The sequence below is a fragment of the Nerophis lumbriciformis genome, linkage group LG06 (genome assembly GCF_033978685.3).
Source record: "Nerophis lumbriciformis linkage group LG06, RoL_Nlum_v2.1, whole genome shotgun sequence".
Classification (NCBI taxonomy): domain Eukaryota; kingdom Metazoa; phylum Chordata; class Actinopteri; order Syngnathiformes; family Syngnathidae; genus Nerophis; species Nerophis lumbriciformis.
In genome coordinates this window covers 55949420-55969449 of record NC_084553.2, presented here as the reverse complement: position 1 = coordinate 55969449, position 20030 = coordinate 55949420, and the positions used below count along the sequence as shown (strand labels likewise).

Here is a 20030-nt window from a genome sequence, read left to right as displayed (position 1 = left end):
TGAGGCAAAAGGAGCTCCAACCAAGTATTGAGTATTGTACATGCTCATATTTTTCATTTTCATACTTTTCAGTTGGCCAACATTTCTAAAAATCCCTTTTTTGTATTAGCCTTAAGTAATATTCAAATTTTGTGACACACGGAATTTTGGATTTTCATTTGTTGCCACTTCAAATCATCAAAATTAAATGAAATAAACATTTGAATGCATCAGTCTGTGTGCAATGAATAAATATAATGTACAAGTTACACCTTTTGAATGCAATTACTGAAATAAATCAAGTTTTTCAAAATATTCTAATTTACTGGCTTTTACCTGTATGTGTGCTTGGGTCCTATTTTTAGGAACACTAATACAAAACCTCACAATAATGTCTGATTGAAAGCTAGAAACGTTATGACAGATCGCCTTAAAAAACGGAATGGAAGACCCAGGACACGTTGGGAAGACTATGTCTCCCGGCTGGCCTGGGAACGCCTCGGGATCCCCCGGGAAGAGCTGGACGAGCTGGACAAAGTGGCTGGGGAGAGGGAAGTCTGGGCTTCCCTGCTTAGGCTGCTGCCCCCGCGACCTGACCTCGGATAAGCGGAAGAAGATGGATGGATGGATTTACAATATTAACTATGAACGATAAAACACTGAATATTGACAACTAGAGATGTCCGATAATATCGGACTGCCAATATTATCGGCCGATAAATGCTTTAAAATGTAATATTGGAAATTATCGGTATCTGTTTCAAAAAGTAAAATTTATTTAATTTGATCACCCCCTGGGAGGTGAGGGGAGTAGTGGGCAGCAGCGGTGGCTGCGCCTGGGAATCATTTTTGGAGATTTAACCCCCAATTCCAACCCTTGACACTGAGTGCCAAGCAGGGAGGTAATGGGTCCCATTTTTTATAGTCTTTGGTATGACTCGGCCGGGGTTTGAACTCACAACCTACCGATCTCAGGGCGGACACTCTAACCACTGAGTAGCAAACTGTAGCTGAATAGTTAGCCTTTTTAAGACAAAAAAACAAACACAGCTCTCATGTCTGTAGCTGACTGACACATAGTTGGTAGCGCTTTTAAAGATGTGTAGCGAAGCCTATTTTCCTGCGAAGTGCCGGGGCGTATACAGGGTTACGGGTTCATCCACTCGTGGGCGAGTCAAAAGCGGTATGGCATCGCTGAGGAACGACATTTGTCCTTGACTTTGTAAACTAGGACTAACACCTGATGTCTTCCCTCTCCCTCCTGTAGGACATCACCAGTCTTCTCCACACCATCTACGAGGTGGTGGACGCCTCCGTCAACCATTCGCCGAGCAGCAGTAAGACCTTGCGGGTCAAGCTGTCTGTGGCTCCGGACTCCAGCCAGCGGTGGAGGACTTGTACGCAAGGCAGCGCAGGTACAGTTAGCATGGAAATATGTTATTATGGCAACCCTCGGCGTAAAAATGTGCTGTCATTTAATGACAGTTAGCATGAAAATATGCTATTAGCGCAACAGTTGGCATGAAAATAGGATTTCATTTTGACAGTTGGCATAAAATTATCACCACAGTTAGCATGAAGATATGATATTACATCATTTAGCATGAAGATATATCATGATGACAGCATGAAAATATGCTATTGTCACGACAGTTATCATGAAAATATGCTATTGTCACGACAGTTAGCATGAAATTATGCTATTGTCACGACAGTTAGCATGAAAATATTCTATTGTCACGACAGTTAGCATGAAATTATGCTATTGTCACGACAGTTAGCATGAAATTATGCTATTGTCACGACAGTTAGCATGAAATTATGCTATTGTCACGACAGTTAGCATGAAATTATTCTATTGTCACGACAGTTAGCATGAAATTATGCTATTGTCACGACAGTTAGCATGAAAATATTCTATTGTCACGACAGTTAGCATGAAATTATGCTATTGTCACGACAGTTAGCATGAAAATATGCTATTGTCACGACAGTTAGCATGAAAATATGCTATTGTCACCACAGTTAGCATGAAATTATGCTATTGTCACGACAGTTAGCATGAAAATATGCTATTGTCACGACAGTTAGCATGAAATTATGCTATTGTCACGACAGTTAGCATGAAATTATGCTATTGTCACGACAGTTAGCATGAAATTATTCTATTGTCACGACAGTTAGCATGAAATTATGCTATTGTCACGACAGTTAGCATGAAAATATTCTATTGTCACGACAGTTAGCATGAAATTATGCTATTGTCACGACAGTTAGCATGAAAATATGCTATTGTCACGACAGTTAGCATGAAAATATGCTATTGTCACGACAGTTAGCATGAAAATATGCTATTGTCACGACAGTTAGCATGAAAATATGCTATTGTCACGACAGTTAGCATGAAAATATTCTATTGTCACGACAGTTAGCATGAAAATATTCTATTGTCACGACAGTTAGCATGAAATTATGCTATTGTCACGACAGTTAGCATGAAAATATTCTATTGTCACGACAGTTAGCATGAAAATATGCTATTGTCACGACAGTTAGCATGAAAATAGGATTTCATTTTGACAGTTGGCATAAAATTATCACCACAGTTAGCATGAAGATATATCATCATGACAGCATGAAAATATGCTATTGTCACGACAGTTAGCATGAAAATATGCTATTGTCACCACAGTTAGCATGAAATTATGCTATTGTCACGACAGTTAGCATGAAAATATTCTATTGTCACGACAGTTAGCATGAAATTATGCTATTGTCACGACAGTTAGCATGAAAATATGCTATTGTCACGACAGTTAGCATGAAATTATGCTATTGTCACGACAGTTAGCATGAAAATGGGATTTCATTTTGACAGTTGGCATAAAATTATCACCACAGTTAGCATGAAGATATGATATTACATCATTTAGAATGAAGATATATCATCATGACAGCATGAAAATATGCTATTGTCACGACAGTTAGCATGAAAATATGCTATTGTCACGACAGTTAGCATGAAAATATTCTATTGTCACGACAGTTAGCATGAAATTATGCTATTGTCACGACAGTTAGCATGAAAATATGCTATTGTTAGCATGAAATTATGCTATTGTCACGACAGTTAGCATGAAATTATGCTATTGTCACGACAGTTAGCATGAAAATATGCTATTGTCACGACAGTTAGCATGAAAATATGCTATTGTCACGACAGTTAGCATGAAAATATGCTATTGTCACGACAGTTAGCATGAAAATATGCTATTGTTAGCATGAAATTATGCTATTGTCACGACAGTTAGCATGAAATTATGCTATTGTCACGACAGTTAGCATGAAATTATGCTATTGTCACGACAGTTAGCATGAAATTATGCTATTGTCACGACAGTTAGCATGAAATTATGCTATTGTCACGACAGTTAGCATGAAATTATGCTATTGTCACGACAGTTAGCATGAAATTATGCTATTGTCACGACAGTTAGCATGAAATTATTCTATTGTCACGACAGTTAGCATGAAATTATGCTATTGTCACGACAGTTAGCATGAAAATATTCTATTGTCACGACAGTTAGCATGAAATTATGCTATTGTCACGACAGTTAGCATGAAAATATGCTATTGTCACGACAGTTAGCATGAAAATATGCTATTGTCACGACAGTTAGCATGAAAATATGCTATTGTCACGACAGTTAGCATGAAAATATGCTATTGTCACGACAGTTAGCATGAAAATATTCTATTGTCACGACAGTTAGCATGAAAATATTCTATTGTCACGACAGTTAGCATGAAATTATGCTATTGTCACGACAGTTAGCATGAAAATATTCTATTGTCACGACAGTTAGCATGAAAATATGCTATTGTCACGACAGTTAGCATGAAAATAGGATTTCATTTTGACAGTTGGCATAAAATTATCACCACAGTTAGCATGAAGATATATCATCATGACAGCATGAAAATATGCTATTGTCACGACAGTTAGCATGAAAATATGCTATTGTCACCACAGTTAGCATGAAATTATGCTATTGTCACGACAGTTAGCATGAAAATATTCTATTGTCACGACAGTTAGCATGAAATTATGCTATTGTCACGACAGTTAGCATGAAAATATGCTATTGTCACGACAGTTAGCATGAAATTATGCTATTGTCACGACAGTTAGCATGAAAATGGGATTTCATTTTGACAGTTGGCATAAAATTATCACCACAGTTAGCATGAAGATATGATATTACATCATTTAGAATGAAGATATATCATCATGACAGCATGAAAATATGCTATTGTCACGACAGTTAGCATGAAAATATGCTATTGTCACGACAGTTAGCATGAAAATATTCTATTGTCACGACAGTTAGCATGAAATTATGCTATTGTCACGACAGTTAGCATGAAAATATGCTATTGTTAGCATGAAATTATGCTATTGTCACGACAGTTAGCATGAAATTATGCTATTGTCACGACAGTTAGCATGAAAATATGCTATTGTCACGACAGTTAGCATGAAAATATGCTATTGTCACGACAGTTAGCATGAAAATATGCTATTGTCACGACAGTTAGCATGAAAATATGCTATTGTTAGCATGAAATTATGCTATTGTCACGACAGTTAGCATGAAATTATGCTATTGTCACGACAGTTAGCATGAAATTATGCTATTGTCACGACAGTTAGCATGAAATTATGCTATTGTCACGACAGTTAGCATGAAAATGGGATTTCATTTTGACAGTTGGCATAAAATTATCACCACAGTTAGCATGAAGATATATCATCATGACAGCATGAAAATATGCTATCGTCACGACAGTTAGCATGAAATTATGCTATTGTCACGACAGTTAGCATGAAAATATGCTATTGTCACGACAGTTAGCATGGAAAAATGCTATTGTCACAACAAATGTCATGAATGTATAATATCACGGCAGTTAGCATGAAAATATATTGTCACAGCAGTTAGCATAAAGTATGCTATTGTCGCGACGGTTAACATAAAAATATGTTACGATCACCACAGTTGGCGTGGAAATATGCTGCTATCATGACAGTTGGTTTGAGAATATACTACAAACCCCGTTTCCATATGAGTTGGGAAATTGTGTTAGATGTAAATATAAACGGAATACAATGATTTGCTAATCATTTTCAACCCATATTCAATTGAATGCACTACAAAGACAAGATATTTGATGTTCAAACGCATAAACTTTATTTTTTTTTTGCAAATAATCATTAACTTAGAATTTCACGGCTGCAACACGTGCCAAAGTAGTTGGGAAAGGGCATGTTCACCACTGTGTTACATCACCTTTTCTTTTAAAAACACTCAATAAACGATTGGGAACTGAGGAAACTAATTGTTGAAGCTTTGAAAGTGGAATTCTTTCCCATTCTTGTTTTATGTAGAGCTTCAGTCGTTCAACAGTCCGGGGTCTCCGCTGTCGTATTTTACGCTTCATAATGCGCCACACATTTTCGATGGGAGACAGGTCTGGACTGCAGGCGGGCCAGGAAAGTACACACACTCTTTTTTTACGAAGCCACGCTGTTGTAACACGTGCTGAATGTGGCTTGGCATTGTCCTCCTGAAATAAGCAGGGGCGTCCATGAAAAAGACGGTGCTTGGATGGCAGCATATGTTGTTCCAAAACCTGTATGTACCTTTCAGCATTAATGGTGCCTTCACAGATGTGTAAGTTACTCATGCCTTGGGCACTAATGCACCCCCATACTATCACAGATGCTGGCTTTTGAACTTTGCGTCCATAACAGTCTGGATGTTTCGCTTCCCCTTTGGTCCGGATGACACGATGTCGAATATTTCCAAAAACAGTTTAAAACGTGGACTCGTCAGACCACAGAACACTTTTCCACTTTACATGAGTCCATCTTAGATGATCTCGGGCCCAAAGAAGCCGGTGGCGATTCTGGATGTTGTTGATAAATGGCTTTCGCTTTGCATAGTAGAGCTTTAACTTGCACTTACAGACGAACTTTATTTAGTGACAGTGGTTTTCTGAAGTGTTCCTGAGCCATGTGGTGATATCCTTTAGAGATTGATGTCGGTTTTTGATACAGTGCCGTCTGAGGGATCGAAGGTCACGGTCATTCAATGTTGGTTTCCGGCCATGCCGCTTACGTGGAGGGATTTCTCCAGATTCTCTGAACCTTTTGATGATATTACGGACCGTAGATGTTGAAATCCCTAAATTTCTTGCAATTGCACTTTGAGAAACGTTGTTCTTAAACTGTTTGACTATTTGCTCACGCAGTTGTGGACAAAGGGGTGTACCTCGCCCCGTCCTTTCTTGTGAAAGACTGAGCATTTTTTGGGAAGCTGTTTTTATACCCAATCATGGCACCCACCTGTTCCCAATTAGCCTGCACACCTGTGGGATGTTCCAAATAAGTGTTTGATGAGCATTCCTCAACTTTATCAGTATTTCTTGCCACCTTTCCCAACTTCTTTGTCACGTGTTGCTGGCATCAAATTCTAAAGTTAATGATTATTTGCAAAAAAGAAAATGTTTATCAGTTTGAACATCAAATATGTTGTCTTTGTAGCATATTCAACTGAATATGAGTTGAAAATGATTTGCAAATCATTGTATTCCGTTTATATTTACATCTAACACAATTTCCCAACTCATATGGAAACAGGGTTTGTACATAAAAATATGTTACTATCACCACAGTTGGCATGAAAATATGCCATCATCCCAACAGCTGGCAGGGAAATAAGATATCACGACAGTTGGCGTGAAAATGATATCATCACGGCAGTTAGCATAAAATATGCTATTGTCACGACTGAACGTAAAAATATGTTATGACAGTTGGCGTGAAAATATGGTATCAAACTGTGGATATTTGACAAAAGTTTATCGGTTTTGTATCACAAGACTCAGTGAAACGGTATGCAGTACAACATATCGATACCGCGTTCGTACCTCATGATACAGGATATAATATCGGTACTTCTGCAGTTAGTAGCATAAATCATTACATCACCAGGGATACATAATATCATGATACTATCACCAGGGGTGTGTTGAGCCGATATCGATATGGTAGCAGCATAAAATAAGTATCGGGTCGTATCAGTTTGCATCTAAAACCTCCGACACAGCACGTCTACTTGTGCAAAGCTGGACAGTTACTTATCGTCTAAATGTCTTTTTTTTTTCTTCTTGCATTTCAGTCAGGTCATTTACAAAAGGTAGACATGGCAGGCTAGGAGTTAGCAGCTACACAACAGCTAAGCACACAATAGCACACAAGCAAGGCAAACGTAGTATTTGTCACTAATTGAACAATATTGCAGAGTCTAATCTATGACATTTGTCAATATAAACAAGTATTAAATCACTGAAGTTGCATATTACTTACAGATACAAAGTCTCCAAGGCGGAAGCGTATTACAGGGTGTCCAGTAACAAACGTGTCCGCATCGTGAGCTTAAACAATTGCCACTCCACTTCAATTTAAAGACAGCCCAAGTCAATTTCAGACAGTTGATAAGAAATAGGTTAGTCTTTTTCATGATGAACATTGTTAAATGGTTGTTTCATTTTATCTTATCAAACTTTGTGTATAGCTCGGTTGGTAGAGTAACTTGAGGGTTCCAGGTTCGATCCCCGCTTCCGCCATCCTAGTCACTGCCGTTGTGTCCTTGGGCAAGACACTTTACCCACCCGCTCCCAGCGCCACACTGGTTTAAATGTAACTTAGATATTGGGTTTCACTATGTAAAGCGCTTTGAGTCACTAGAGAAAAAGCGCTATATAAATATAATTCACTTCACATATTCTAACACACCACAACATGATAAAATAATGCATCCTTCATGCTGATGTCGTATCGGATCAATATTGTCCAATACTGGAGGTTTCGTATACGTTTTGACTGAACCTTATTGTCGGAAAAGGGTGGAGTGCCATCTCCGGGCTGGGGAGGAGACCCTGCCCCAAGTGGAGGAGTTCAAGTACCTCGGAGTCTTGTTCACGAGTGAGGGAAGAGTGGATCGTGAGATCGACAGGCGGATCGGTGCGGCGTCTTCAGTAATGCGGACGCTGTATCGATCCGTTGTGGTGAAGAAGGAGCTGAGCCGGAAGGCAAAGCTCTCAATTTACCGGTCGATCTACGTTCCCATCCTCACCTATGGTCATGAGCTTTGGGTTATGACCGAAAGGACAAGATCACGGGTACAAGCGGCCGAAATGAGTTTCCTCCGCCGGGTGGCGGGGCTCTCCCTTAGAGATAGGGTGAGAAGCTCTGTCATCCGGGAGGAGCTCAAAGTAAAGCCACTGCTCCTACACATCGAGAGGAGCCAGATGAGGTGGTTCGGGCATCTGGTCAGGATGCCACCCGAACGCCTCCCTCGGGAGGTGTTTAGGGCACGTCCGACCGGTAGGAGGCCGCGGGGAAGACCCAGGACACGTTGGGAAGACTATGTCTCCCGGCTGGCCTGGGAACGCCTCGGGGTCCCACAGGAAGAGCTGGACGAAGTGGCTGGGGAGAGGGAAGTCTGGGCTTCCCTGCTTAGGCTGCTGCCCCCGCGACCCGACCTCGGATAAGCGGAAGAAGATGGATGGATGGATGAACCTATTTTCTGGGTGAAGGAGTTGAATGTGGAGAAAGTAAGCACCGGAAAAATAAATCTTCCTACTTTTTTGTAGTTTTGTGTGTGTGTGCCCTGTTGTCTGGGCTGTAAATACGCCCGCAGAGATTTCCGACATCTTTTGAAAAAAGTCTGGCGCTTCATGCTAATTTCAGCCGGCATCAGATCTCACGTCCTTATTAAACTATTTCTGAAGTCTCTTTTTTTTTTTTTTTTTTGTATTATTATTTCCTTTCATGGCACGCCTTTTAAGAAGCTGGAAATAGAATAAATGAAGCATTGTTGTTCTCTCCCCCCGCTTCCTCCGCTGTAGATCTTCAAAGTAAAAGCCCCAAAACAAAGGTTGCTTTCTTCCGAGACGTGACTGTTGTCGTGTTTGTGCGCGTCGCTCTCATTGGTAATAGCTTCCTGTTTTTTTGTGGGTTTTTTTGCCAGATGTTTGCCACCCTAGGGAGAGGAATGACAAGTGTACGGAAGACCCCAGGAGCGCAGACAAGAAGAGTCGAGCGCTGATAAGGTAAATCAGCTTTTTTGCAGGGAAAAATAAAAGTTCATGACTTTTGTTCAAGGAGGAAAAGAAGCCGTGATTTTCCCCCCCATCTCATCCGACAATGGCCGGGTGCCGCTCTCGTCCCTCACAGGCGCCACCACAGCGACCACCACGCCCAGCCGGGCTGCCAGCGCAACTGCATGGACGAGAACCTCGAGCGACGGAACCACTACTTGGACCTGGCCGGCATCGAGAACTACACGTCGCGCTTCGGAGCCGGTGAGTGGACACGCCCCACAGACTTTATCAACAGCTTGAAATAAGAAATGGCGACAATTATTTTCTGCCGTGCTCCCCCTAGTGCAGGGGTCGGCAACCCGCGGCTCCGGAGCCGCATGCGGCTCTTTGATCACTCTGATGCGGCTCAGCAGCTTACTTGCTGAACCCCCCAATTTTCCCGTGAGACTTCCGGATTTCAGTGCCTCTCGCAGAAAACTCCCGGGATTAATATTCACCGATTTTCACCCTTACGGCTATAATAAGGGCGTGACATGATGGTACAACATTTGGCGCCCTCTACAATCTGTATTAACAGAGTGCCAGCCCAACACTTGTCATACAATATACTTCTTTTGCTTGCACACGTACGTGACAGCAAGGCATACTTGGTCAACAGCCACACAGGTTACACTGACGGTGGTCATATAAAACAACTTTAACACTCTTACTAATAATGCGCCACACTTTGAACCAAAACCAAACAAGAATGACAAACACATTTCGGGAGAACATCTGCACCTTAACACAACATAAACACAACAGAACAAACACCCAGAATCCCATGCAGCCCTGACTCTTCCGGGCTACATTATACACCCCTGCTACCACCAAACCCCGCCCCCACCCCAACCCTGCTCCCTCACACATCAACCCCCTCTCCCCCCCTCTCTGTGCGTCGGTTGAGGTGGGCGGGGTTTGGTAGCGGGGGGTGTATAATGTATCCCGGAAGAGTTAGGGCTGCATGGGATTCTGGGTATTTGTCCTGTTGTGTTTATGTTGTGTTACGGTGCAGATGTTCTCCCGAAATGTGTTTGTCATTCTTGTTTGGTGTGGGTTCACAGTGTGGTGCATTATTAGTAAGAGTGTTAAAGTTTTTTTTTTTATACCGCCACCGTCAGTGTGAGCTGTGTGGTTGTTGACCAAGTATGCCTTGCTGTTGCCTACGTGAGTAAAGCGGAAGCCCCATACAACGTGTGGCTGATCAGGCACGCTGACTGTACTGGGTGCTATATGCTGTACCATCACGGCACGCATGACACTGACAAACGCCATTTAATAACATCCCGCGTGCCGCACCAGCTTTCAAATTCCACATAAAGGTGTGGGCAGCGTGTCTGAGACCCCTGGTTATACATAGCACAAAGTAAAAAAAAAAACTTCGTATGCAGTGTTATTTCATTTAAAATTACAAAAAAATTTTGCGGCTCCCATTCTTTTCTATAATTTGTGAAAATAGTCAAAATGGCTCTTTGACTGGTAAAGGTTGCCGACCCCTGCCCTAGTGCAGTGGTTCTCAAATGGGGGTACGCGTACCCCTGGGGGTACTTGAAGGTATGCCAAGGGGTACGTGAGATTTTTTTTTAAATATTCTAAAAATAGCAACAATTCAAAAATCCTTTATAAATATATTTATTGAATAATACTTCAACAAAATATTAATGTAAATTCATAAACTGAACATCAAATCAAGTAGGCTATTCCATTCATTACCATAAACCCAGAGTTTCCCCCATGCCATGATGGTTTGACTATGGCATCACATTAATGGCAAAAATCCGAGCGCATAAAAACTGTAAACGCGCGCTGATTTTCCACTTAGTGTGCGCGCGCGCGACACCCTTTTGCACGTGCGTGGTGCCTTTCTGCGCGCTCTCTGTGTACTCTTGGCATCTCTCCTCACGCTGTCATGTTTCTTTTTGGCACTTTGGGGGCGGGTATGCTTAGACGGCCCCTCCTTTCTGATTGGCTCTGAGCATTTTTCATATGACCAATCATTCTCCAGCGTAGCAACGTTGTAGCCATCTTACCTCGGACATCTAGCCTCAATCATTACATTGATGTCAATGGTACATGTACTAATTAAATTACCATAACTTGCTTGATTTTCGACCAATTTACAAACGGTTTGCCTTGTTACAAATCTTATTACATGTAGATATGACATAGGATGCTGTACCTGTTGAAATTACCTCTTTCGCTTTAAAAAAAAAAATGACTTAATTGTGCAACATAGTTGTGTAGGGTCAGTGTTAGTCAGTTCTCTGATTATTTTAAACTGTTTCAGAATAAATCAAATCAAATCAACTTTATTTATAAAGCACATTTAAAATTTACCACAGGGGTGGCCAAAGTGCTGTACAATGAACAGGTTAAAAGATAAAACGAGTACCGAGCAAACACAACACAACAAAAACAGAACACGATAAAAAATAAATAAATAAAATAGAATAAATAAAAACATAAAAACATAAAAACAGGTTCACAGCAGGTGTATTATGGGGCGCCATTGCAGGATGGATATCACTCAGTGTTAAAAGCCATGGAATAAAAGTATGTTTTTAAGAGAGATTTAAAAACAGGAAGAGAGGAGGCTTGTCTCACACTCAGGGGTAGGTCGTTCCAGAGCTTGGGAGCAGCAACGGCGAAAGCTCTGTCACCTCTAAGCTTCAGCCTTGTGTCAGGGACCGTCAACAGCAGCTGATCGGCTGATCTTAAGGATCGGGTGGGGCAGTAAGGCTGAAGGAGGTCGGAGAGATAGGTTGGCGCGAGGTTGTTTAGACATCTAAAAACAAATAAAAGGAGTTTAAAATGTATTCGGTAACGCACAGGGAGCCAGTGAAGGGACGCTAAAATAGGGATTTAATACATTATTAAAAGCTATTTTTAACATTTTAAAAACAAAATTCAAAGATTATTTCATTAATTTTATGGCTGAATCAAAAGAAATTCCATAAATTAGAAAACAAATGTTCAAGAAGAAGTGAAATTATAAAATAATGTTATGGTTGGATGTTATTGCTGGTGGACCAGTTCTGGCTGAAAGATGTGATTATGGTGTTTGTTGTCTTATCATTTATTTGGGTCACATTTTGTATTACCCTGTATTGTGTTTATCTGGTATGAAATAACCTTCATCAGCGCGCAACATTTTTTTTATCCACTTCTACCTCTGTAAATCTTGATACATATTGACGATGACCCGCCCTGCTATACTTCTGATTGGCTCTGAGCATTTTTCGCCTGACCAATCAGAAAGAAGGGGCCGTCTAAGCATACCCGCCCCCAAAGTGCCAGAAAGAAACATGACAGCGTGAGGAGAGATGCCAGGAGTACACAGAGAGCGCGCAGAAAGGCGTCGCGCGCGCACAGAAAGGCACCGCGCGCGCGCAAAAAGGTGTCGCGCGCGCACGAAGTGGAGAATCAGCGCGCGATAACAGTTTTTATGCGCTCAGATTTTTGGCACTAATGTGACGCCATATTTGACCCTCACTAAAATGTCTGTCAAAAAGAACTGTGAAAAGAAATGCAACAATGCAATATTCAGTGTTGACAGCTAGATTTTTTGTGGACATGTTCCATAAATATTGATGTTAAAGATTTCTTTTTTTGTGAAGAAATGTTTAGAATGAAGTTCATGAATCCAGATGGATCTCTATTACAATCCCCAAAGAGGGCACTTTAAGTTGATGATTACTTCTATGTGTATAAATCTTTATTTATAATTGAATCACTTGTTTATTTTACAACAAGTTTTTAGTTATTTTTATATCTTTTTTTCCAAATAGTTCAAAAAAGACCACTACAAATGAGCAATATTTTGCACTGTTATACAATTTAATAAATCAGAAACTGATGACAGAGTGCTGTATTTTACTTCTTTATCTCTTTTTTTCAACCAAAAATGCTTTGTTCTGATTAGGGGGTACTTGAATTAAAAAAAATGTTCACAGGGGGTACATCACTGAAAAAAGGTTGAGAACCACTGCCCTAGTGGACGGAAATAAAGCACACTTTGTAGTCTCAATGCGACTTTCTGGGAAAATAGTTTAAATAAACAAGGATTTTCTTCTTATCAATCCCACATAACATTGAAATTGCATATTTACTAGAGATGTCCGATAATATCGGCCGATAAATGCTTTAAAATGTAATATCGGAAATTATCGGCTTTTCGGTATCGGTTTCAAAAATTAAAATGTATGACTTTTTAAAGCGCCGCTGTGTATACGGACGTAGGGAGAAGTACAGAGCGCCAATAAACCTTAAAGGCACTTCCTTTGCGTGCCGGCCCAGTCACATTATATCTACGGCTTTTCACACACAAGTGAATGCAAGGCATACTTGGTCAACAGCCATACAGGTCACACTGAGGGTGGCCGTATAAACAACTTTAACACTGTTACAAATATGCGCCACACTGTGAACCCACGCCAAACAAGATTGACAAACACATTTCGGGAGAACATCCGCACCGCAACACAACAGAACAAATACCCAGAAGCCCCTGCAGCACTAACTCTTCCGGGACGCTACAATATACACCCCCCGCTACCCCGCCCACCTCAACCTCCTCATGCTCTCTCAGGGAGAGCATGTCCCAAATTCCAAGCTGCTGTATTGAGGCATGTTAAAAAAAAACTAATGCACTTTGTGACTTCAATAATAAATATGGCAGTGCCATGTTGGCATTTTTTTTCCATAACTTGAGTTGATTTATTTTGGAAAACCTTGTTACATTGTTTAATGCATCCAGCGGGGCATCACAACAAAATTAGGCATAATAATGTGTTAATTCCACGACTGTATATATCGGTATCGGTTGATATCGGAATCGGTAATTAAGAGTTGGACAATATCGGATATCTGCAAAAAAGCCATTATCGGACATCTCTAATATTTACCATATACGTTACTTGACGTATTTTCCGGAATATAGAACGCTCTGGTATATTAGCCGCACCAATAAAATTGTAGACAAAATATTTTTCCATATATTCGCCACGCCGGTCTATAAGCCACAGATATACACGTTGCGGAATGAGTTATTAACACAGAAAGATTTTGTAAATGTTTATTTACATACCTTACTTAATTGTTTTCAAACGGTGCCTGTAACACGGCAGTAAAACGGCTGATCAAACAAAACAGAAGTCATCGTCATGGACCCACTAGCTGCGGAAGTGTGAAGTGAAGTGAATTATATTTATATAGCATTTTTCTCTAGTGACTCAAAGCACTTTACATAGTGACACTGGGAGCAAGGACACAACAGCTGTGACTAGGATAACAGAAGCGGGGATCGAACTTAGAGCCCTCAGGTTGCTGGCACGGCCGCTCTACCAACCGAGCGAGCTCTCCAATCAGCTAAACAAACTCAATAACTCCCCCGGTGACGTTTTGGTGAATTCACGAAACTGACACAATACAAAAAATAAATGCCATTGTAAGTTAATAATACTAACACAGACACTTGTAAATGTGTTAGCATATTAGCTTATGCTAACGACGCTGTCGTCATTACATTACGGTAGCACGTTCAAGTAAGCATGAAAACACATACAGACATCACACATGGGACGGTTAAGTACAGTGTTTTTCGGACTATAAGGCGCACTTAAAATCCTTTTTTAAATCAAAACTCGACAGTGCGCCTTATAATCCGATGCGTCTAATGTACGGAATAATTCTGGTTTTGCTTACCGACCTCAAAGCTATTTTATTTGGTATAATGATAAGTGTGACCAGTATATGACAGTCACACCTAAGAGATACGTGTAGACTGCAATATGACTCAAGTAAACAACACCAAAATATTATATGTTCCATTGAAAATTTTGGACATTACACACGGCGCTCAAAAATCTATCAAAATGTTTTAGTACGACTTTGGTAAGCTATGAAGCCGCACCGCTTGATGGATTGTACTGTGCTTCAACATACGAGTATTATTATGATGTGTGTGTATAAGGGCGTTTTGTTTCGCAATATTATGCAAAAGCAAAAAGATTGAAAATAGACCATTCATCGGCAGTTCGCCTACTAAAATACTTGACTTGACTAAAATACAAGAAAAGACCAACTTTGTGTGCACAGATTTTAGATGCAAGCTGATACCGTCCGATACTTGTTTTTTTTGCTGATATCGGATCGGGACGCCCCTGGTGCAAATACTGCATGGATCACATTCTACGTGGACAAAATATGCTGACATATTTAACAACTTCAAATAATAAAGAAGGAAAGGTTCCCCTGCCTCTCAAGCGACACAAGACAATTCATCCGCTTGGTTTTTTGTCCCGCAGCGACCGCAACGGAACAGCCCAAGGCAGAACCCCAGACCAGGTCGTCCAACCAGACCCGCTCTCGCTCCCATGAACCGGAGAACGGCCACCCCCATCCCCACCAGCCCCACCAGCCCCACCGCCGCCTGCAGCAGACAATCGTGGAGGCCCCCAACAGTCAACACCCGGGGCGGACGCGGGGACAGGACTCCGGGAAAGCCGTCCTGCGCTCTCCCAAGACCCACGGCCACGCTCCCGCCGCCCAGGTGGGCAGCCGGGTGATGCGGAGCAGGGGTCTCCCGCCGCCGCCGGCGCTCCCCAGCCAGACGCCCCCTCACCAGTCGTCCGCCCCTTACCGCAAGCACAAGCAGCGCTCCAAGGAGAGCTACCGGGCGGTGTCGGGGCCGGTGGTGGAGAAGGAGCAGGTGAGGGAGCTGCCGGGGGTGCTGCTCTACGAGGGGCGGCTGGGGCAGGTGGTGAAGCGGCACGAGCACCATCACCACCACGAACACCACCACCACTACCACCATTTCTACCAGACCTGAACCACGGCCGCACCCTTTTTTTCCCCTGTTAGGAGAGGCTGACACAGGAAGCAGTGTCATCCATGATAAATCAGTGTTATGAACAGTTCCAGGACCACAGGACTGAGGATCATGAGGGGCCACAGGGGGAGGCGCCCTCGCCCCCAAAGCCACCGCCCAGCGATCTTTGTGGCAACATAGCAGAAGATAGAATCTTTCCAGACCACTAAGCCAAGACGTTGAAGGACTGTGATGCAAAGCTATTTGAAGTGTGTGTGTGTGTGTGTGTGTGTGTGTGTGTGTGTGTGTGTGTGTGTGTGTGTGTGTGTGTGTGTGTGTGTGTGTGTGTGTGTGTGTGTGTGTGTGTGTGTGTGTGTGTGTGTGTGTGTGTGTGTGTGTGTGTGTGTGTGTGTGTGTGTGTGTCAAAAACCACTTTGTGTCTGCGTGACTATTTAAAGTAGAAGTAAAATGAAGAATCTGAGCATCTTTTTTGCGCTTGAAGGAAATCCCCAATCTGCTGCTACCTCCATTTGATGTTGGAATGACTTGGCATCAACAGGTTCATTTCACTTTTTTTTTTTTTAATTTTGGTTCACAATCAGTAGTGAAGTTTACTTTTACTAACTCTGGACTGTACATAAGTTTTATATTTATATGTGTATGTATATATATATATGGATATATATACACATGTATATATATCTATATACACGAATATGTGTATATACACAAGTGTGTGTGTATATATGTGTGTATATATATATATATATACACATAAATATGTGTGTGTGTGTGTGTGTATATATATATATATATATATATATATATATATATATATACGTGTATATATATAAGTACGTGTGTATGTATGTATGTATATATACACACGTGTGTGTGTGTGTGTGTGTGTATATATATATACACGTATATATGTATGTATATATATATACATATATATGTATGTGTATATATACGTGTACATATATAAATACGTGTATATATAAGTATATATGTATGTATATATACATGTATGTGTGTAGATATGTACATGTTATGGATTTTATAAGCTTAATGGTTAATGTGACTAGAGTTCTCTTTGACTTTTATACGAGAGCCAAGTCTTTCCTTTCTATTAGCATCTCTCGCTCTCTTCTGCTCTGTTTGCTTCAGTGTCGAACGCCCTTTCTTCTTACATTTTTATATCACGCTCCGAATACTGTTTTTGTTCTTTTAACGACCAAATGACTAAAACACCAACTCTCAACAGTGCCAACTAGTGGATTAACGTTGCTACCGTCCGGTAGTTTTTATTTTCTTTAAATGTGAGGCACAGCATATCGATGCCTCCACCAACTTTCATAAATCAATAGGGGTGGTGTAACCGATGCTACATTAACACTGCATGGTAGGATTTCATATTCAGATTTTTGTTGTCAAACCCCATCTTTTTATGTTGTTGTTCACATTACAACAAAAAATATGTATCTAATGTGAATGCAAACTGACCGGCATGCAGACATGCTCTAGTATTTAACAAAGTGAACAAGGCCCAAACGTGGACTACATTTGTCTTTTTTGAGGGTTTCATCAATTGGACATTTATTTTGATGACTTAATTACATTGTTGTCTCCCTGGTCCAAGATTACTTCGAAACTGATACGGTTAACAATATGAACAAAAAAACAAAACAAAAATACTTCCCTGCCCCCATGCTCTTTCAGCATTTCTTCAAGCATCTTGAGGGAAACACCAGTAGAAGAGGACGCACAATAGAATACTAGCAGCTAAAGTGGGTATTCTAAAATGTGCTTCAAAAAGTGGTCCCATTTTTAAAATGGTATACTTCTTTATTCAAACTTGAATATATTTTGATGCATGTTTTGTACTAAAATGAATTGAAATTCCCCCCAAAACTTTTTTTATGTGCAATTTAATTTTGAACTTTATGTTTTGAGGTTTATAGAGAACTTTAATTAATTTGTTAATCAATTTTTAGTTGGGAAAAATAATTAGCTCATACAAAATGATTTTATATATATATATATATATATATATATATATATATATATATGTATATATATATATATATATATATATATATGAGCACAAAGAAGATGCCAAATAAATTGTATCTCTTTGGCATCTTCCAATGAGAACCCAATCAATGAAAATAAATTAATTTTAAATAAATTAATTTAAAATTTAAAAAAATTATTTGCTTATAAAAATTATTTTTAAAATGTGTCTAAATATATATATATATATATATATATATATATAGATAGATAGATAGTACTATATTGATTCCTTCAGGACAGTTCCCTTAGGAATATATATATATATATATATATTTTAGTAATCAAAAATAGTTTCCTAATTCTAATATATTTATTATATTTATTTTTTGGCATCTTCCTATGAGACCCCTCACTTATGAGAAATAATTGGAACAATTTTTTTTTATAATTTTCATTAGCGAATCAAAACTAGTTCTATAATTGCTATATGTATTCAGGACTTGAATATACTTCAATACAACACGGCCATGGTTTCTTTGGCACCTTCCTATGAGACCCCCCACCTCACATTAACCCACATTCTCCACCAACAAGACTTTAGTTTGTGTTGTTCCCAGCTGTCGTCAATCTCCCGGTGTCATCTAACCGTGGACATCCCTCCCAGCCGGGTGTCTCCGAGTGGTCTCATAACTCGTCTTGCCCGAAGCCCACCCTGCGTGTCTATGCTCACCTGTCCCCTCGGGCAACGGGCTGTAATCGGAACTCCCCAACCGCCGCGCACAAAAGGGTGAAAATGAGTCAAAACGTGCCCTCGTTCTATTTTTTTGCCCTTTAATTTTTTTCCGGAAAAATGCACACATCGGGTTGCGATTGTTAAACCGCAACTTTGACCCTCGCAAGGGATTAAACATGATACAGCGTCAAAGCACCGCCTTCCCCACCTCCGAAGCCTTTGTCAGAGCTTGACAAGGACCTTAAAACTAAAAATGACCTACTAAAAATGATTGGTCTGATTTTTCTATGTTTTCCCTTTTGCAAAAGTGACATTTTTAATCAAAATAATGGAGCAACTTTGCAGGCGCCTCAGTAAGTTAGTTAATTATTTTGCTAGCTAATGACGCCGTTTGTTTGTTAGTTAAGACGCTAATTAGTCAGTCAGCCATCCAACAGGATTGGTAATTGGCAATCAATCATTTGACGAACCGGTCTGTGAGTTTGTTACTTAGTGAATCAGTCGGTTAGTTTGTCACTTTGCTAGTTAGCTAGCTAACATGTCAAGTTTGTTTTGTTAGCTAACTAATAAGTCAGTCAGTTTGTTGGGTGCTTTGTTCGTTAGCTATTAAATGCATCAGTCAGTTATTTAATTTGATAGCTAGCTAAAAAGTCAGTAAGTTATCAGTTCAGCTAGCTAGTTAGTCAGATTTTTTGATGGTTATTAGTAAATCAGTCTCGAAGTAAGTGAACTAATCAACCAGCTGTTTGGTCAGTCAGAAATTCCTCAGTTTGTTAGCTGGACAGCTAATTAGCTGGGCTATTCGGTCAGTTAATTACTTGGGTTTGTTATGGCGCGTTCCGTTTACATCGAAAGTTGTAAGTCGGAGCTGGGAATGACGTCACAGCGTTCCTGTTACGAGGTCAGAAATCAAGATCACATCCACAAAAGCTATTCTTGTTTGAATATAAAAAAGTAACTCTTTCTGCAACCTTCAAACACGGTGACTGAAGAGGAAACACAGATGCTATTGCTAGCGATGTAGAAAGTATACACATTTGAAAATTGTTTTAGTGTACATTAGTCATGTTACCATGTATAAACGTTCGTTCAGCCATCGTATAATTACCGTATTTAGTGCGACAAAAACAAATCAAAAGTGCTGACATTACGGAAGCTTATATTAGTGTTTACATTCGGAGCAGCCATCTTTGAAGCCAAGCCCAAGTGTGGTGAGAACGTTCCCAACTTTCCGAGTAGAAACTCCGACCTCAAGGTGTGTTCCAGTTGACACTTCCA

The 20030-nt window shown here is 40.3% G+C and overlaps 1 protein-coding gene across 1 annotated transcript in view; it reads left to right on the top strand.

The window, feature by feature from the left end:
* nkd1 (NKD inhibitor of WNT signaling pathway 1) overlaps nucleotides 1–16653 on the top strand; it is a 132833-nt gene extending 116180 nt beyond the window's left edge. Inside the window, exons 7-10 of the mRNA XM_061964556.2 lie at nucleotides 1247–1394; nucleotides 9081–9162; nucleotides 9287–9414; nucleotides 15498–16653. Coding sequence (XP_061820540.2) covers nucleotides 1247–1394; nucleotides 9081–9162; nucleotides 9287–9414; nucleotides 15498–16021 — 882 coding nt within the window. The 3' untranslated portion in view covers nucleotides 16022–16653. The remainder of the gene's footprint in view (nucleotides 1–1246; nucleotides 1395–9080; nucleotides 9163–9286; nucleotides 9415–15497) is intronic.
* The last annotated feature ends 3377 nt before the right edge of the window (nucleotides 16654–20030 follow it).